This window comes from Nelumbo nucifera, chromosome 2, assembly GCF_055504915.1.
Source record: "Nelumbo nucifera cultivar China Antique chromosome 2, China Antique-T2T, whole genome shotgun sequence".
Taxonomy (NCBI): Eukaryota; Viridiplantae; Streptophyta; class Magnoliopsida; order Proteales; family Nelumbonaceae; genus Nelumbo; species Nelumbo nucifera.
The window spans coordinates 70,175,662-70,194,198 of record NC_142650.1 but is presented as its reverse complement, the minus strand read 5'-3'; the positions used below and the strand labels follow the sequence as shown (position 1 = coordinate 70,194,198).

Below are 18,537 nucleotides of genomic sequence, written 5' to 3'. Positions count from 1 at the left end.
GGAATCAATAATCCAAGAAGCAGGATCAATAGAACTAGTTGCACTAAAAGCAGAGGCAGTACCTGATCTAGCAAGGGAGGTGGAAGCAAGAGAATTGGTCCTTAGACGGGCTAGTGCCCGGCTAAGAACCTCTACCTGATTGGCAGTGAAACCCAAGGACCAGTGTCCGGGGGAAGTAGCAATCTGTCCCATGGAAGAGGATGTAACTGTGGATGAGTGTTTTGAGCCATCACCACTGTGATTGGCAACCAGATTCCCACTTGCAGCTTGACCCTTTTGATGCTTCTTATCTTTCTTCAAAGCAGTTGGTTTCAGATGTGGATAGAGAACCCAACAAGTCTCTTTCACATGCCTTTCTCCTCCACAGTGGGTGCACTTCAGATGTCTCTTGTCCGAGTACTTATTCCCCTTTTGATTTGTAGAAATTAGGGCCGAATGTTCCACAGACTGTTCAGATGGCTTAGTTTGAGTATCAACTTGCATCTCTTTTCTTCTAACCTTTTCATTCCTCACGAGGTAGTAGACATAATGTAAGTCTGGCATTTCATCCCTTCCTAGAATTTGGGACCTTATGCTCTCATATATTGGATCTAGGCCAGCCAAAAATTTAAATGCTCTGCCCTCTTCAATTTGTTTGTCATGCCTTTCCTTGTCTCTGGCATTCTCCCAATCAAGAATGAGGTGATGATCTAGCTCTTCCCATAGTCCTTCTAAGGCAGCAATGTCTTGATTCAATCTATAAATTCTGGCATTATTTTTTCTCTTACCATAAGTTTTGGACACTTTCTCCCATATCTTGGCAGCAGTGGAGAAATGTTGAACAGTCCTAACTACCCTTGGAGTCATTGAAGCAAGTAGCCAGAACATAACTGTAGCATTCTCCTTACGCCAAACTGCATAATCAACACTACCCACTTCAGGCTCCTTCTTCTACCCATCCAAATAACCAGTGAGTTCCTGGGATGTGATGAAGAGCATGGCTGAAACAGACCGTTCTCTGAAGTTATATTCATCCAACAACACATTAGTAATCTGCAGGCTGTGCAGATTTGGATTCTCCAGATTAGGGGACCTCCCACTAGTCCTAACATCTCTAGAAGACACTTCCCCGGATATAGAAGACATCTTCTCCTACTTGCAAAGATCAAAACTGTAAACACAATATACAGAGAACTGTTTCAGACTTACGGAACTTGCTGCACTGCAAACTCTATCCAGAGAACCCATAACAGAGCTGAAACCACGAGCACCACACTGCTGCACTGTGCTCTAATTACTGCTGTCGCAGCCTGTAATCTCTGCCACGACCAGTTCTAGGACTGCCAAGATCAGTCCTCCCACCTAGATCTGTTCCACACAGATCTCTCTTAGCTGAATGGCTACAATCTGATGTACTGAGTCTATTAGGGCATCAGCTTCTGGGACTAACTCCCCTTGGGCCCTACAACCAAGGGAAACCCTAGATGTAGGTCCTGGTGTGTTCTACGACCAACCCTAGGGTTTCTTTGCAGCAACCAAGATAGAAAAGAGGAAGAAAGAGAGTTGGATACAAGTAGAAGATGAAGCGGCGGCTGTAACCAGGTGCAAGATCAGAGCTCTGATACCATGTTTGCTGGAATGAAGCTGCCGAAGGAGAAGAAGAAGAAGAAGAGTTGAGAATGGCAGCAATAATCTCTCAGCCGGCCCTACTCTATTATTAATAAGTGTATTACATAATGTTACACAAATAGACTAGAATGCCCCTGATTAGTGATGGGACACCTAGACAAATAAAAAACACTAAATAAGATTAGGCCCAATAACAGAAGACAAAAGACCCAACAGAGATAAATAAACATATTAAGACAGCCGAACCAACAGCATTGATGATAGAAACTCTACATATGGTTGGTTATCTTTTCTTTTATTTCTTTTGCTTTGAAATGGACCTCAATTGTTATGGGCCCAAAGTCCTTTTATTTACTTGTTTTAGAAGCCACCCTATTAAGGTTTCTTTTTAATTTTACATTTAATTGCAGTTAGGTCTAATAAAACAAGTTTAAGGGGCTAGGAAAAGCCATGTCCTCTTCTCTCAAAATTATTTTTCTCCCACATCTATCTTATTGTGTTCTGAACTTTCTTCTCTCTTTTTCTGCTTATTTTTCTTGATCAAATAAGTTCTTAACATCGTATGGTCTTGACAGGATGAAACAACATTGATCTGGTACTCACATGGAGAGGAAAGAAATTTGAAGTTGTCTTCCGTCTCAAGGATTATCCCTGGGCAGAGAACTGTGAGTCAACAATCCGAATGATGATCTTATGTTTTACATTTTAGCAATTTACTTTAATATATCATGCTGTGAAGAATTTCATTTTAGGTTTTACTAACTAACTTGCAATTAAACATTACATAGCACTTGGTTTTTGGTTCACTACAGGCTGTTTTTAGGAGATATTTGCGTCCTGACAAAGACTATTTGTCATTTTCTCTTCTGTATAATAATGGCGAAAGGACTCTTGATCTGGTTAGTTATGGAATCATTCAGGTTCATTAAAAGTTATATGAAAATAAATTTTGTTGAGTTTTATGAGAAGCTAGTTCTGTGTTGAATCCTATTTCTTGACCATCTCAATCCTATAGATATGCAAGGACAAAGGTGAGGCAGAGGTCTGGTTTACTGGCCTTAAGGCATTGATCTCTAAGGGCCAACATGGCAGGCGTAATAGGAGTGATATTTCTGATGTATGTTATTAGACCTATCTTAATTTATTCATGATTTACAATCCATATTCCTTAAATAGAATACCACTTTGCAGATCATCATTTAGTCATATATTTATTTAACTACTTTTATTTCTGCTTGCAATAAATGTTGTCATTATGCCTGTTTGGAAAATTTAAGAGAAAGAATTTCTCAAATCAATGGAAATCTTAGTCCCTTTTTGGATGGAAAGAATTTCTCAAGTTAAGCTGTAACTTGATCTAGAAGTTTGTAAATTATCTGTTCTTGTCTGTCATTAGCATTTTTTTTATCAATAACTGTAGTGCTTAATTAGAATTTCAAAACATAGTACAACTAGCAAAGAGAAGGGAGAGAGAAGCTCTCCTAGTGAATTGTCAAATCAGTCAATTGAGCCCAAAACAGAAATTCTCTATCTGTCCCTTGTTTTGCTAATATATCAGCAAAGGAATTTTCACTTCTTCCTTTTGTTGCTATAGTTCCAAAGTTCATTCTTCTCTTCCTTCAGCCAACCCAACACCAACTTGGTGTCTCCTTCAGTAATCAACTTTCTAATGCTTATACTCCTCACCCTTTGCACTCCTTCCATTACCGTCAATGTCTCAGCCCTCAAGGAGTCACCTACTCCAATTGGTCCTGAAAAAGATGCGAATATTTTACCCTCTTTATTCCTAAAAGCACCTACAATGCCTGAAGGCCCCAGATTTCCCACACTACTTCAATCAAAGTTCAGCTTGATAAACCCACTGTTTAGAGGGGACCAAATAGGACTCATAACATCCTTAGCAGGGGCTAAACTTGCTACTTCCTTCCAGCTTCTAAAAAGGTCAGACATTGGGATATCATCAAAAAGTTCCAAAGACTTTACACAATGTACCACTCTGATGTAGACCGCCTCTATGATAGCTTCTCTGCTTCCCCCCTTATCTAAAATAAATTCTTGAGTTCCTTTTTACTCAAATAGTCCAGATAATGGCATCCCTTGCACATGTTCATATTATAGAGGCAAACAAACTTTGCACATTTGGTGGGGGTCCACTTGCACCCAAACAAGGTAAAAAAACCATTCCCAAACAAAGTTTGCAAAAGGGAAGGGGATTAATAAGTGATAGCAAGTCTAACCATTGGCTTTGGTAGAGAATACACCAGTGAGGAGGTAGGCATCTATTAGGTCTCTTTTCTTTGAAGCAGATCATATGTATTAATTCTTTCCAAGAAAGCTTCCCAAGAAAAACACCCAACCCTAGGGGGAATAAGCTTAATCCAAACCTCTTTTACAGGAAAAATCTACCCAAGACTATCAAGGGGCTGAGTTAAAGCATTAAAAAAAAGCCACAAGTGAATGATCTAGAAGGGGAAGAGAGTCCAAAGTCGACCATCTGATTTCGAAGGATCCAAGAAAATCCTATCAAGAGTATTAAGTAGTACCAAGACACTACTTAACACAGATTCTCTGATGCCCCTTCTAAGACCCAAGTTCCAATTGTATCTAGCTCTCGAGTTAGAAGGAACAATGAAAGTAGAAATAGGCTCATCCTTGTAATTTGAAAGAGCATACAAAGAGGGGAATTGGTATTTCAAAGGGGAGTTCCCAACCCATATCTGTTCCCAGAATTTAGTGCAGTTACCAGAGCACAAGTCATACTTATATGTTCCCAAAAGCACTTGTAGCCCTAACCAAAATTCAGCAATCCATTATCCACAAGCCCATGAATGCTAGCACCCTTTCTCGTGTCCCCCCATCTCTTCTGCTTGTCCCTCCAACTCCCTGACCTTCTGCTTCCCAACACCTTCCTCCCAACTTTTGTTCACAGGATCAGCCAGCACCCTTTTTCCTTTGCAGAGAGCTTGACTCCTAGATTCGATCAGGCAAGACCATTGAATCCTCCTGAATCCAATGAAACGGGATGCAGCCTTCAACCACCAACCTCAAATCATACCACTCTCCAACAAAGTTTAAAGCCATGCTCAGGGGGATTAGATGTATGTGCTCCACTTCAACCAAGATTCTTGTTGCTACTAGATTTCTTTTTAGTTTATACGTTTGGGCATCCACTCTTCTAAAGAAACCGTAGGCATTTCCAATAGCACGAAACGTATTCAGGTTCCAAGCATGGAGCGGAATCCCAAGGACGTTGGTCCAGGCAAGACTCTTGCTATCGATTTCTCTAAATGCCTCCACTAGTGGATTCCATTTACCCAACTTGAGCTCCGACGACCTAGACTTTGATATTCCTCTATCCAGAATTTCATCTACCTCCTCCTTGCTATGGAAGATTAAAAGAAAGAACCCGCATTTAACTTTCTCACCTGGACATCTTCTTTTGAGTTCAACTCCGTTTTGACCCATCTCAAGACTCCTCCTTCATTAGGTTCAAAGTTCATGAGCCGCCCTACCAGGCACTTCTCTAGCCAACACACCCTCTCTAAAGTCCCTTCACTCGAGTTAACATAGATCTTTCTCATCGTTCTAAACTACATCCTTTACGTTGTATTCCTTCTCTTAGAAAGAATACAGAATGGTGTTAAAGTTTATATCCACTTTTACACAAAAACAATAAATCCATTGTTATTGAATCAATTTTTGGTATGATCTGACATGGATATGAGTTGGAAGAGTGAAGTTTGAGCAAAATATCTATAGATGTCCTTGCCCCATTTCTACTTTCTCTGATAGGTTAACTTTTGTAGTGGAAAAGGGGGGAAAGTCATGAAAATAGAGAAAGAAATCGTGAAGCTCAAGGAGGTTGTGGCGGTTCTATGTTTAACCATGGTGGTGGGTGTAATGGAGGTAGAGATTTAGGAGGAGGTCATGGTAAAGGACATAGTAATGGTCCTAGGAAGTGCACTTACTATGGAATGGAGGGACACACTATTTATTTTTGTTATGATCTACATGGGCCGATCATGCAGTGACAAGTGGTGGTGGTGAAGTAGGTGAAAGGTAGCAAGTTGACAAGACACCCTCTACATCTACAAAGGCCTTTGGGTAAGAGATGATGAGTGTTCCATGTCATGAATATGAGTCGCATACAAACCTTCCAATTAGATTATTGGTTCTGGTGCTTCCGATCATATGACTAGGACTTCGTGTGTGTTTTCTTCTCTTAATCTTCTACGTCCCAAACAATACCCTTGATAATGGTTCTACTTCTTCCATTTGTGGTATTGGTAATGTTGACATTTGATTCATTATCTTTATCCTTAGTGTTGTATGTACCCTACTTTTCGTTTAATCTTATATTAGTAAATTAACCAAGTCTCTTAATTGCTCAATCAATTTTTACCCATCTTGTGTTTTCCAGAATCTCAAGATGGGGATGAAGACTAGTGGAGGGCATGAAGTTGGTGGATTGTATTATTTCAATGGTGGTGGTTCAACAATATCATTTCAATCCTCTCTTACTCCTCTTCAGTGGCATTGTAGGGTTGGTCATCCATCTCTTGAGGGATTTTAGTTACTTGTTTCGTCATTGAGTCATCTTTCCTCTTTGGAATTTGAGTCATGCCAGTATAGGAAACATCATGGGTTTCCTTCAGTCCTAAAGTCGATAGTCATATGTCAAATCTTTTTACTTTGGTTCTTTCAAATTTTTGGGGTCCAAAAGTTGTAGCATATTATGGTTACAAAGTATTTTATAATTTTTGTTGATGATTATTCAAAGACAACATGGCTTTATCTTATGAAAGAGGTAAATTATTTTCCATTTTCCAAAAATTCCATCCTAAAATTTGCACCCAATTTGGTGTTAGAGGAAAAACAGTCCTCTGAAATTAACGAACAAATTAAAAACACTCTAAATGATGATTAAGAACAGCAGAAACAAGAAACAAGAAGAGAGAAGAAGAAGAGGAAGGTGGCGGATGATAGGGTTCTTATAGAGATTTTCGAATGTAATCTCCTCTTACACCCTAATTCCCTTTCATTAATCTTAATTTTCAGTAATTACAGAGAGGCCCCTTAACTGGGCGAATAAGCTTAAGTAAACATAACATAATTAAGGCCCAATTTGAGGCCCATTATCAGCATAGAACATAAATAAAAGAATATTAAACAATCAATGGGCCATTCGTCCCATTCTCTCTACACTCCCCCTCAAGCTGAGCATAGATGTCAATCATGCCAAGATTGCCAGTGTCATGCTGAAGTTTGGCCTTGGAGATTCCCTTGCTAAGGATGTCAGCTAACTGTTCTTCAGAAGAAATAAACAGCAGACAAACTTCTCTAGAAGCCACTCTTTCTCGGCTAAATGTCTGTCAACTTCAATATCTCCTGTCATGTTGCACCGAATTGTGAGCAATGTTGATGGTAGCCTAATTATCACAATATAACATTAATGGCTTATCATACTCATCACCCAGTTCCTCCATCATGGATCGAAGCCAAAGAAACTCAGAAACTCCATGAGCCATGGCTTTGTACTCGGCTTCAGCTGAAGATCTGGCAACAACTGATTGTTGAAAGAATGGTAGGATCCATCTAATGGACGCCATTAAGGTTGCGGAATGGGTGGGCGAATTTTAAAAATTTTCCTACCTTCTCCCAACTGGGAATCACATTCCCTAAATTTAGAATATACAATATTCAAGGATCTTACTTGAACCATAATCGAACCAGATCTGAACCAAAAAGAAAAAGGGAGGAATATACCTGATCCAGAGAAGCAGTATCTCCCAAAGTTGGTGTTCACGCCCAAAGAATACACCAAGATCCGCTCCTGCTGAAGATGACACAGCTGTGGGTGGAACGAAACCAGCAGGGTGCATCCTACACACTGGATCCTTCGCAAGAACCCTCTGGAAACTCTAAACACTGAATCTTTTTCAGTCTTTCTTGCAAGACTGATGTCAAGAACTGATTTCTTGACTTTCTATTGCTGCAAAGATCAAATCTTGCAAGAGGGAATGGCGGCGGCTGGAGGAGAACTCCGGGGACGAAGATGGCTGAACTGCTTCTCTTCTCTCTGGAGTTTTGTATGAGATCTAATCTCAATTTGCAAGAGGTATCCTTGCACCCAAACCCTGGTTCGAAATCTGATGTATTTTTCTTAGGGTTTCTCCTCTTTTCTTCTTGATTAAGAAACCTCCTAATTAGGAGTTATCCCAATCCAAATCAGTATTTGGATAGGGGATTATCTTAATCCTATCTGTAGATTAAGTTAGCTTACTCTTGATCTTATCAGGAGGTTACCAGATTCAAATCTGATTTGAATTTGGTCTCCCAGAGTGGATAAGGTTAAAGGCTCAATCCTTTTACTAACATTAATCTCAGATTCGCCCCATAGATGGGTGATCATATTAGCCCAACTCGAAATGGGATTTTGGCCCATTTAGTGTTCAGTGTTTAACTAGTTTCCAATCTGCTGCCCAGTTGGGCTTCTTTGTATGGCGTGGGACCCAAGCATTGATCTACACACCAGCCACATGGGTTCGTTCCAGCCTTTATTACAAGGCCCAGCCAAATTCACTAAAAAACTCAGTGAACCCCTGAGCCCATCATATGGACCCTATGGGCCCAACACTTACATTAAGTGGTCCTTGGCCCAAGCCATCTTATAAAAACCCAGGGACTGTGGGTAGGTGCAAGATTAGCCCATCAGGTATTATCCTAAATGGTCTTACACTTAACCTCTCAGCCCTTAATGATCAAGCACTGCCCGACAAGAGAGGACCTCTCTCTCAGCTGCAAGGAACAGTGCCGCACTCTCTACTCACATGGATCCCGGGAATTAAAATCATTTGCAAACATTTTGAAACCGTACGTATACATATATATATATATATATTAATTTTGCAAAACAAAATTCCAACGATTGAAATCAACTGCCAGCAGTTTGGTTTCCATTAGAGAGAGTCCTTTCCCGATCATTACCCTTGTCCGACAAAGGGGCTGATCCTGTCACTATGATCACCCACTCAGATGAATTCTTGGACTGTCCCAACATACCCAGGTTTTGATCCCCGCTAAGGATCTCACTGATTGGCATATCAAAGACAGCCCGATCCCAACACCTAGTGAAGTGTCATAATCGAGTCTAGGGGTCAGGTGTAACTTTCTAGTTTTGCCCATCTGTCTCCAAGGTCCAGGGCAATACTGGAAATCCGGTCCGGTTCAAGGATTCAAGTAATCCCATACTACATGTGCCTTGGGTCTTACCCTGGTGGCCGAGACAGGCCATCCCAACACTTGGTGGCACACCAGTATCAGCCTTGGCAGGATAAATCTCCCCAGACTTATCCAATGGCTATGAACATTTAAAACTAACACGAGTCTCTATAAGTGTCCAGTTTTAGGGTCTTACACAGAATCATACCAAACAACATGAATCAAACATGCACTTTAATTATTTTCACTAAATAACAAAAGTACATCAAATCGGATTGAAGCTAAGGGCATACAAAACTGTCTAACAATTGTTTCTTGCTTCTCCAAGAAATAATATTACCTGCCACCATGCTACAATACCCAAAAGTTTACCTCCTATCATCAATGTTTCCAGCCCAATCAGCATCTATGTAAGCCTCCAATTTCATATGACCATGCTTAGCATTTAGAATTCCCTTCCCAGGAGAACCTTTTAAATAACACACAATCCGTTCTACTACTACCATATGAGTGTCCCTGGGAGCATGCATGAACTGACTAATACAGTTGACAACAAATGCAATTTCTGGTCGGGTTATGCAAAGATAGAGCAGTTTCCCAAGTAACCTCTAGAAGACTCCCTTATCCTTCAACAACTCTCCATCTAAGGCAGAAAGTTTGTCACTCATATCAATAGGAGTAGCCATTGGTCTTGCACCGATCTTGCCTGTTTCAGTGAGCAAGTCAAGCACATATTTTCTTTGAGAGAGAAAGATCCCATCCTTAGACCGAGCTACTTCTACACCAAGGAAGTATTTCAATTCCCCCAGAGCTTTGATCTCAAAGTATGAAGAAAAGATTTAAGATCATTAATCCATGTTACATCAGTACCCGTCACAACTATATCATCAACATAGACAATAAGATATACCACCAAAGAGCCTCTCCTCTTCACAAAGAGGGTATGATCAGACTAAGTTTGTATATAGCCAAAATTAACAAGAGCAGCCCTAAACCTTTCAAATCATGCCCTAGGAGATTGTTCAAGTCCAGAGACTTCTTCAACTTGCACACCTTTCCCTCCATATCTATGTCATACATTCCCGGTGGAAGAGACATGTAGACTTCCTCATGTAATTCTCCATTCAGAAATGCATTTTTCGCATCCAACTGATAAAGTAGCCAATCTGAATGTGCAACAAGAGATAGTAGAACCCTCACAGATGTCATCTTTGCAACAAGAGCAAAGGTCTCCAAATACTCAATTCCATATGTCTTGTGTATAACCTTTTGCAACCAGTCTAGCTTTATACCTTTCAATGGTGCCATCAACATGGTATTTGATGGTGAAAACCCATTTACAACCCACTAGTTCCTTCCCTTTAGGTAAATCAACCACTTCCCATGTGTCATTCTTATGCAAGGCATCAATTCCAGTTGTCATAGCATCCCTCCGTTTTGGAACAGTAAGAGCTTCTGATACTGACCAGGGTATTGGTTAGAGGCAATAGAAGAAAGATAGGCTTAATATGAGGGAGAAAGTAAACTATAAGAAAGGTTTTTGGAAATGCAATGTGCATTACACTTCCTTTTACCTTTCCTGATAGCAATTGGGACATCAAGATCTGGAAAGGGGGGCTCCAAGGGGACTTTATCAGTACTTGTCTCTTCTGTAACTGGAAGTGTAGGAGGCTCATGTGATGTAGAGGAAACAATTTGCCTACTTCTAGTTCTCTACCGCCGGTACAACCTGGGATTAAAGAGAGGCTGAGGGGGTAATGAAGGAGGAATAGGAATATTGGAAGGAGCATGAGATGACTGTTCCTCCCTTAACTCATTGGAAATAATAGGATGCTCAACAAAAGATTCAACTAGGACAGGAAGAGGGAGAGCAAACAACTATGAAAAATTCTCCCCCTTTAAACAATGCTTCTCTAGAGAAGGATCATAGAAAGGAGATGACTCATCAAAGGTGACATCCATTGAGACATACCGAGTTCCAGATTTTGGATCAAAATAGCAATAACCCTTCTATGTGGAGGCATAACTGAGGAATATGCACTTGTGGGCTTTTGGTTTAAATTTATGTCTCTGGGTACTTGGAATGTGAACATAACAAGTACGGCCAAAGACATGAAGTGGAATAGGAAAAAGGTCCTTACCTGGATGAAGGAGACTAAAAGGAAACTTAAAGCCCAACACTCTGGATGGCATACGGTTAACTAGGAAGGTTGCCGTGAAAACAACACCCCCCCAAAATCTTGTAGGAACATGTGAGGCAAATAGGATACTCCTTGCAACTTCAACATTATGTCAGTTTTTTCTCTCAGCTACTCCATTCTGTTCTGGAGTTCTAACATAGGAACTTTGGTGAATAACCCCCAAATCACAGAGACAATAGGTTAGGTTCTTCTCAAAGTATTCTTTTGCATTGTCAAATCTAAAAATTTTTATTCTAGTATCAAATTGGGTAAGAACAAATTCATGGAACTACCTCACAAGTCTGGGAACTTCATCACATGATTTCATCAAAAATAGCCAAGTATGTCATGAAAAATTATCAATGAACAAGATGAAATATTTATAGCCACCCATAAAGGGTAAGTGGTATGGCCCCCACACATCATGGAAAAGAGAAGATGATCTTTTATTACTCAAAGAGTAACTGCTTCTACAATGTTTTGACAACTCATAGGACTCACAATGAAGACTGGACAAATTAATTCTCTTAAATAGTTCTAGGAATGAATGACTTAAAGTAGAAAAAGAAAAATGACCCAACCGAAAATGACATAACATGACCGGCTGACAGACTCTGAAGATGTAGATCCAAAAGCAGCTTTCCCAGGTTGTCATTGGCTCTGTCTAGGAGTATCCAACAGATATATTCCATTCGCCTCATGGCCACTCAGAATCACTTTCCGAGACTCCATATCCTAAGTAACACAATAAGAAGGAAAAAAGATTACACTGTAGTTCAAAGACTTAGTTAGGCTACTTACAAATAACAAATTTGTATTTAGTTTGGGCACATGAAGAGCAGAAGTAAAAGAGAGTCTGTATCCTTGATGGTTCCCTTGCCAGATGTAATGGTTTATGGAGAGTGGGGGAGAGAGAGAGAAAGAGAAGAGAAAGAGAGGTACGATTGAGAGAAAAAAGATGCTACTGGCTGTCGCCAGTCTTCTATTTATATTAACTTAATAAAGGAATAGAAATTACAAGTATGCCCCTGGCGGCACATCTTAGAAGTAAAAATAATAAGAAAAAAAGACAAGTAACTAACTGACAGTATCCTAAGAAGTCAGCCTACTAACAGCAGCTATAAAGTAACAATTAAATAAGCCTTACAACACTCCCCCTCAAGTTGGGCTGAATATGTCTATCATGCCTAGCTTGTCACATAACTCATTGTGCTGCGAGCATGGAAGCCCCTTTGTGAGAACATCAGCAAGTTGTTCCTTGGAGTTGACATAAGGAATGCAAATTTCCCTTTTCTCCAATTTCTCCCTTATGAAGTGTTTGTCCACCTCAATGTGCTTAGTCCTCTCATGTAGGGCAGGGTTGTTGGCGATGTTTATTGCAGCCTTGTTGTCACAATAAAGGGATATAGGACTATGAACAACAATTCCAAGCTCCCCTAAAAGATTCTTTAGCCAAAAGACTTCAGCCACCCCATGTTCCATAGCTCTATATTCAGCTTCCGCGCTTTTTCCAGGTCACCAGATTTCCTTCCACAAATGTGCAATACCCACTAGTGGACTTTCTGTCATCCACAGCTCCTGCCCAATCAGCATCTGTAAAGACTTCCACCTTTAGGTGATTGTGTTTATTGAATAGTAGGCCTGTTCCGGGATATTTCTTCAAGTATCTAAGAACTCTCTACTGCCTCCATGTGTGGTTTCTTAGGAGAGTGCATGAACTGGCTTAGGACCCCAACGGAATAGGCAATGTCTGGACGGGTCATGGACAAATAAATCAACTTCCCCACTAACCTCTATAACTGTTCCACATCTTTCAGAGGTTCACCAACACAGTTACCTAACTTGTTGTCTGCATCCATAGGAGTATCTTCCGGTCTTGCACCTAATTTGTCTATATCCTGTAATAGATCAAGGGTGTATTTCCTTTGACAGACAAAGATACCCTTTTATGAGCGAGCAACTTCAATCCCAAGGAAATACTTCAGGGGGCCTAGATCTTTCACTTCAAATTTAGATGCAAGGAATTGTTTTATGTTCTGTATCTCTGAGCTCCAACTTCCTGTAATGATGATATCATCCACATATACTATCAATACAACAACCTGTTCCTGACATCTCTTCACAAAGAGTGTATGATCAGACTGACATTGTTTGAATCCCATCTATTGAACTGCCATGTGAAACTTACTGAACCAGGCTATGGGAGACTGTTTTAAGCCATAAAGAGACTTTCGCAACTTGCACACCTTATTTTCACTCCCCTTGGCACAGAATCCAAGGGGTTGAACCATGTATACTTCCTCCTCTAAGTTACCATTCAGAAAAGCATTCTTTATGTCCAGTTGATGCAATTCCCAATCAAGATTAGCAGCTAAGGACAGGAGAACCCTAATTGAGTTCATCTTAGCCACTGGGGCAAAAGTCTCATCATAGTCAACCCCGTATACTTGTGTGTACCCTTTGGCTACTAACCTTGCTTTGTATCTTTCAATTGTTTCATCTGTCTTGTGCTTAACCGTGAACACCCATTTACATCCCACAGGGTTTTTCCCCTTCGGAAGATCCACCAATTCCCAAGTCTGATTTTTGTGAAGAGCATTAATCTCCTCCTTCATGGCATCTATCCATTCAGGGCATTTTAAGGCTTCTGCAACATTTCTGGGAACAGGGATGCAATCAACTGCAGATAGAAAGGCAAGGTATGAGGGGGAAATGTGATCATAGGAGACGAAATGGGCAATAGGGTGTTTGGTAGTGCATGACCCGACTCCCTTTCTTTGAGCAATAGGAATGTCAAGGTCATCCACAGTAGGAGTAGGGGTATCAATAGGTGCAACAGAGATTGGGCTTACCTCCTGGGAGTCTAACGGTGTCGGTTGCTCAATGTTTGGCTGCTCCACATCTCTATCACATTGCTGATCTCTACGACGTGTACGTTGGAAGACACGAAAGGGAGCAGGGTCCGGAATAGAAGGAAGAGAGACTTGGCGGACCGGAACCTGCTTCTCCTCTTCCACACTACTACTCTCCCCCTGAGGAGAAGCAGGGAAGAATGGCTCAGACTCAAAGAAGGACACATCCATAGACACAAAAAACTTACGACTAGCTGGATCAAAGCACCAATACCCTTTTTGAGAGGAGGGATACCCCAGAAAGACACAAGGAATAGACCAAGGGTCTAACTTACCTCGGGATGGAGACAAGTCATGGACAAAGGCACGACAACCAAAGACCCTCATGGGAATGGAAAATAAAGGAGACTGGGGGTACAATAACTGATGAGGGGCCATGTAGTTCAGCACCTTGGAGGGCATGCGATTGATGACATAAGCAGCTGCAAGTATAGCATCCACCCAAAACTTTTTTGGAACATTCATGTGTAACATCATCCCGCAAGCTACCTCAAGGAGGCGTCTGTTTTTCCTTTTTGCAACACCATTTTGTTGTGGTGTTCTGGCGCATGAGCTCCTATGAATAGATCCGTGGGAGGCAAAGAACTCATTGAGCTCCCCATGGAAGTATTCCTTTGCATTATCGGATTGGAAGATCTGTATTTCAACATGGAACTGCGTAAACACCATCCTCTGGAATTCTTTCACTATCTTTGGAAATTCGTCTCTACTGCGCATACGAATTACCCATGTATAGCGAGAGTAATCATCGATCAATGTGATAAAGTACTTATATCCGCCCTCAGAGATTACATTGGTAAGTCCCCATACATCAGAATACACATCATGAAAAGGAACATTTGATCTTTTATTACTTGAGTGAAAAGTTGTTCTACACTATTTGCTCAACTGACACGTTCGACACATGAACTCTGACACTGAACATGACTTGAATAAAACTGGAAACAAAGACTTTATTATTTCAAAAGAAGCATGACCTAAACGACTATGCCACAAAAAAATTTAACTCTTATTTGACTGACTATGTGACTCTGAGGATGACACCAAGAGACCAGCTTTGTTGTCGAGAATGTAGAAACCATCCACTAGGCTTCCTCTACGAATCGTCCTCTCAGAAGTTAGGTCCTGAAAAACACACGAGTCAGCAAAAAAGTTCATGCTACAGTTCAAGGAGCTTGTAATGCTACTAATTGAAAGCAAATTAATAGGAAGTTGAGGGACATGCAATGCACAATTCAGGTTAAGGCCATGGGGAAGAGATATTGATCCTTGGCCTGCAATGGAGGAAAAAGAACCATCTGCAAGTCTTACTCTATCCCTTCCTGACAAAAGGCTATAAGACTGAAACAAGCTCAGCTTACCGGTCATGCGGTTGGAGGCCCCTAAGTCAATGATCCAAGGGGAATCCGTGGGAGTGACATGGAATACAGAAGCAGTATTACCTGAAATAGATGCAAATGAAGTAGAGGGAGTAACAGTGACTGAGCTGTCCATTTGCCGCAAAGCCCTACCATAAGATTCCAGCTGCTCTCCGAAGGAATTCATTATATCTTCCTTGGGGTCAGACTTATTAGGGTGGTCCCGAGTACTACCGGCGACCTGAGTATCTTGGGTTGTCACATGTGTTGTGTTCATTTTGTTTTGACCTTGACCTTTCCCATGTTCTTGATTCTTTGCTGCCCACTTGGGTTTCCCGTGGATGTCCCAACAAGTGTCACGTGTATGTCGTGAACACCGACAGTGGGTACAGAACAACTTATCTTTATCATCAGTTTTCTTAGTGTCACTTTTCTTTCCCATGGAGTTATTATTCATTGCAACCAAAGCAACTTGTTGCTCCCCCTCAGCTGTAACCATTACATTCCGCCTGCTTTCTTCCGATTGAACAAGGGAGTATACCTCGTGAACCGTAGGCAACTCTTTGCTTCCTAGGATCTGTACCCTCAACAGTTCATATGCAGGGTTCAGTCCCAACAAGAAAGCAAACACACGTTGCTGAGAGACCAGCTTCCTGTAGGCCTTAGCATCATCATCATGTTTCCACTCTATAGCCTGATAATGATCCAATTCTTTCCATATGGAGACAAGGGCTGAATAATATGAAGACAAACTACGGTTTCCCTGTTTACATGTTGAGGATTCAGCTTGTAACTGGTAAACCTTGGCATAGTGCCTCTGCTCAGAATAGGTAGTTATAGCCTGTTCCTAGATCTCACTAGCGGTGTCTGCCCACATAAAGTTCTTCTTCACATCAGGTTCCATGGCTGCAAGGAGCCAAGATATCACCATACTGTTTTCTTGGTCCCACCTATCATGTTCAACCGTCTCACCCTTGGGTTCTTTCACCCTTCCATTAATGTAACTAGCTTTACCCCTTGTCGTTACATAGAGTTTTACGCTCTTAGCCCACTCCAGGTAGTTCAGACCGTTTAAAGGGGTAATTGGCATGGGAAAAACCATGTTTTCACCTCCCATACCCACTGTGTTGCGGGTTGGTGTAGCCCCCGATGAAGCTGATTCATAATTTGCCATCAGATACTACTGAAAAACAATCCAAACACCACCCAACTACACTGCAGCCACAATCAGAATACCAATCCTCAAAGAATTTACTTCTAGGATGTGAGCAAGAGAACAAAAAACACTGCTGAAAACAGCTCTGAGAAGGTTCAGTCAACACAACCAGTCATTAAACCAGCCCGGTAATCAGTTCAACACCACCAAGACAGACATTACTATCAGTCTGACTGTAGTTCATACAGTCTAACCATCCAACATCCAAACAAATACCTATATAACCAAGGAATGAGCCCTACACACCATCGGTCAAAGAAGACTGAAACAAAAAACACACCTGTTCAGCACCTGTACGAAGATGCTAACCTGAACTTGACTTCACAGCATCGAATAGAGGAGGAAGGGAGTCTGTACCAGCATCGCCCTTCTCCGACTAGGGTTTTCTTGGTATTACGACCAAGGAAAAAACCACTGAAATTGCCGCCATAAAGCTGCTAGGGTTTCCACAGAAACTGCCAGGGTTTCCACAGAAACTACTGCTAGGGTTTCCCTATCTTCCACGTCCAAAACTTTTAAAGGAGGAGACCTTGCTCAAAACAAGAGGGATCGTAGGTCTTTTACAGCCCAGAAAACCTGCTCTGATACCATGTAATGGTTTATGGAGAGTGGGAGAGAGAGAGAGAGAGAGAGAGAGAGAGAAAGAAAGAGAAGAGAAAGAGAGGTACGATTGAGAGAAAAAAGATGCTACTGGTTGTCGCCAGTCTTCTATTTATATTAACTTAATAAAGGAATAGAAATTACAAGTATGCCCCTGGCGGCACATCTTAGAACTAAAAATAATAAGAAAAAAAGACAAGTAACTAACTGACAGTATCCTAAGATGTCAGCCTACTAACAACAGCTATAAAGTAACAATTAAATAAGCCTTACAACACTAGAGATAGGATCAAGAGAGCCATCGGCTAGGGTGATCTTATCACGTCTAGGAAGCAACTCATAAGAGATAAACAAGGTGGAAAGGCTGGTCATATGATCAGAAGCACCAGAATCAATAATCCAAGGGATCCTATGATTACTTGAGATAGTTGCATGATTAGTTGTAGCCCGTATACTTGAATGAGCAAATGCAGAAGACGTTGAATTTCCTGGAGGAAGAAGCTTTGGATGAAGTTTCCAACACTTGTCTTTTGTATGCTTTAGTTTCTTACAGTAATCACAGACAATTTCCTTCTTTCCTGAACTTCCTGTAGTTCCCTTTGGTTTCAGCCCCATGTTAGCAAAATGATCATTTAGACCATCCCCTTGAACTTGGACTTCCTCCTGCTTTCTTCACTACTCACCAAGGCATAGGCTTGGACAATGAAACACTACCCTTGGCTAAGATATTTTGTTTTGTGATGTCAAACTTGGGATTTAACCCTATCAAGAATTCAAAGACCCTATTTCTCTCAACTAACTTTCTGTAGGTTTCAGCATCATCAGTACTTTCCCAGACAATAGTTTCCATCAAGTCAATTTCCCACCAAAGAGATTGCAGCATTGTGAAGTAAACGGCTAAAGGTCTCTCCCCCTGCCTTAAATTATTCACATCACTTCTCAGCTTGTATGCCCTGGCCACATTCAGTTTCTGAGAATAGGTTTCAGCAACACTGTCCCATATTTCCTTTGCTGAATTCATCCATAGATAGTGTTGACTAATTTGAGGTTGCACCGAATTTACTAACCATCCAATGATAGTATAATTTTCTTGCATCCATTTTTCATAAGATGGATCATCTTCCGAAGGAGCTTTCTTGCTCCCAAAGATATACCCCCACTTGCCTCTGCTGCAAACATGAAATTTTACTGATTGTGACCATGCCAGATAGTTTGTTCCATCTAGCTTGACTGTGGCCACACCCAGTAGAGAGTCAACAGGAGCCCCCGGAACCTGTCCGGATTCGGCAACATGCTTGTTTTCAACTCCCAAGGTATCCATCTTCTTAAAACACTCCAAAAGGGCTTCTAACAACTTCAATTAACAATCAAGGAAGACAAAAAAAATAGATGTAGAGAACCAACCTCTATGCAGTCGTACATGTTGACTACATCACACCCGG

General features: G+C 41.1%; 1 protein-coding gene across 3 annotated transcripts in view; it reads left to right on the top strand.

Annotated features, from left to right (window-relative positions):
- Positions 1-18,537, top strand: part of LOC104601488 (PH, RCC1 and FYVE domains-containing protein 1-like) — a 147,619-nt gene that overhangs the window by 84,494 nt on the left and 44,588 nt on the right. For 2 of the 3 annotated variants that reach the window (XM_010264843.3, XM_088898278.1), the window contains exons 5-7: positions 2,184-2,273; positions 2,421-2,507; positions 2,624-2,725. In XM_010264843.3, coding sequence (XP_010263145.1) covers positions 2,184-2,273; positions 2,421-2,507; positions 2,624-2,725 — 279 coding nt within the window. The remainder of the gene's footprint in view (positions 1-2,183; positions 2,274-2,420; positions 2,508-2,623; positions 2,726-18,537) is intronic. The other variant, XM_010264844.3, reaches the window with a different exon arrangement.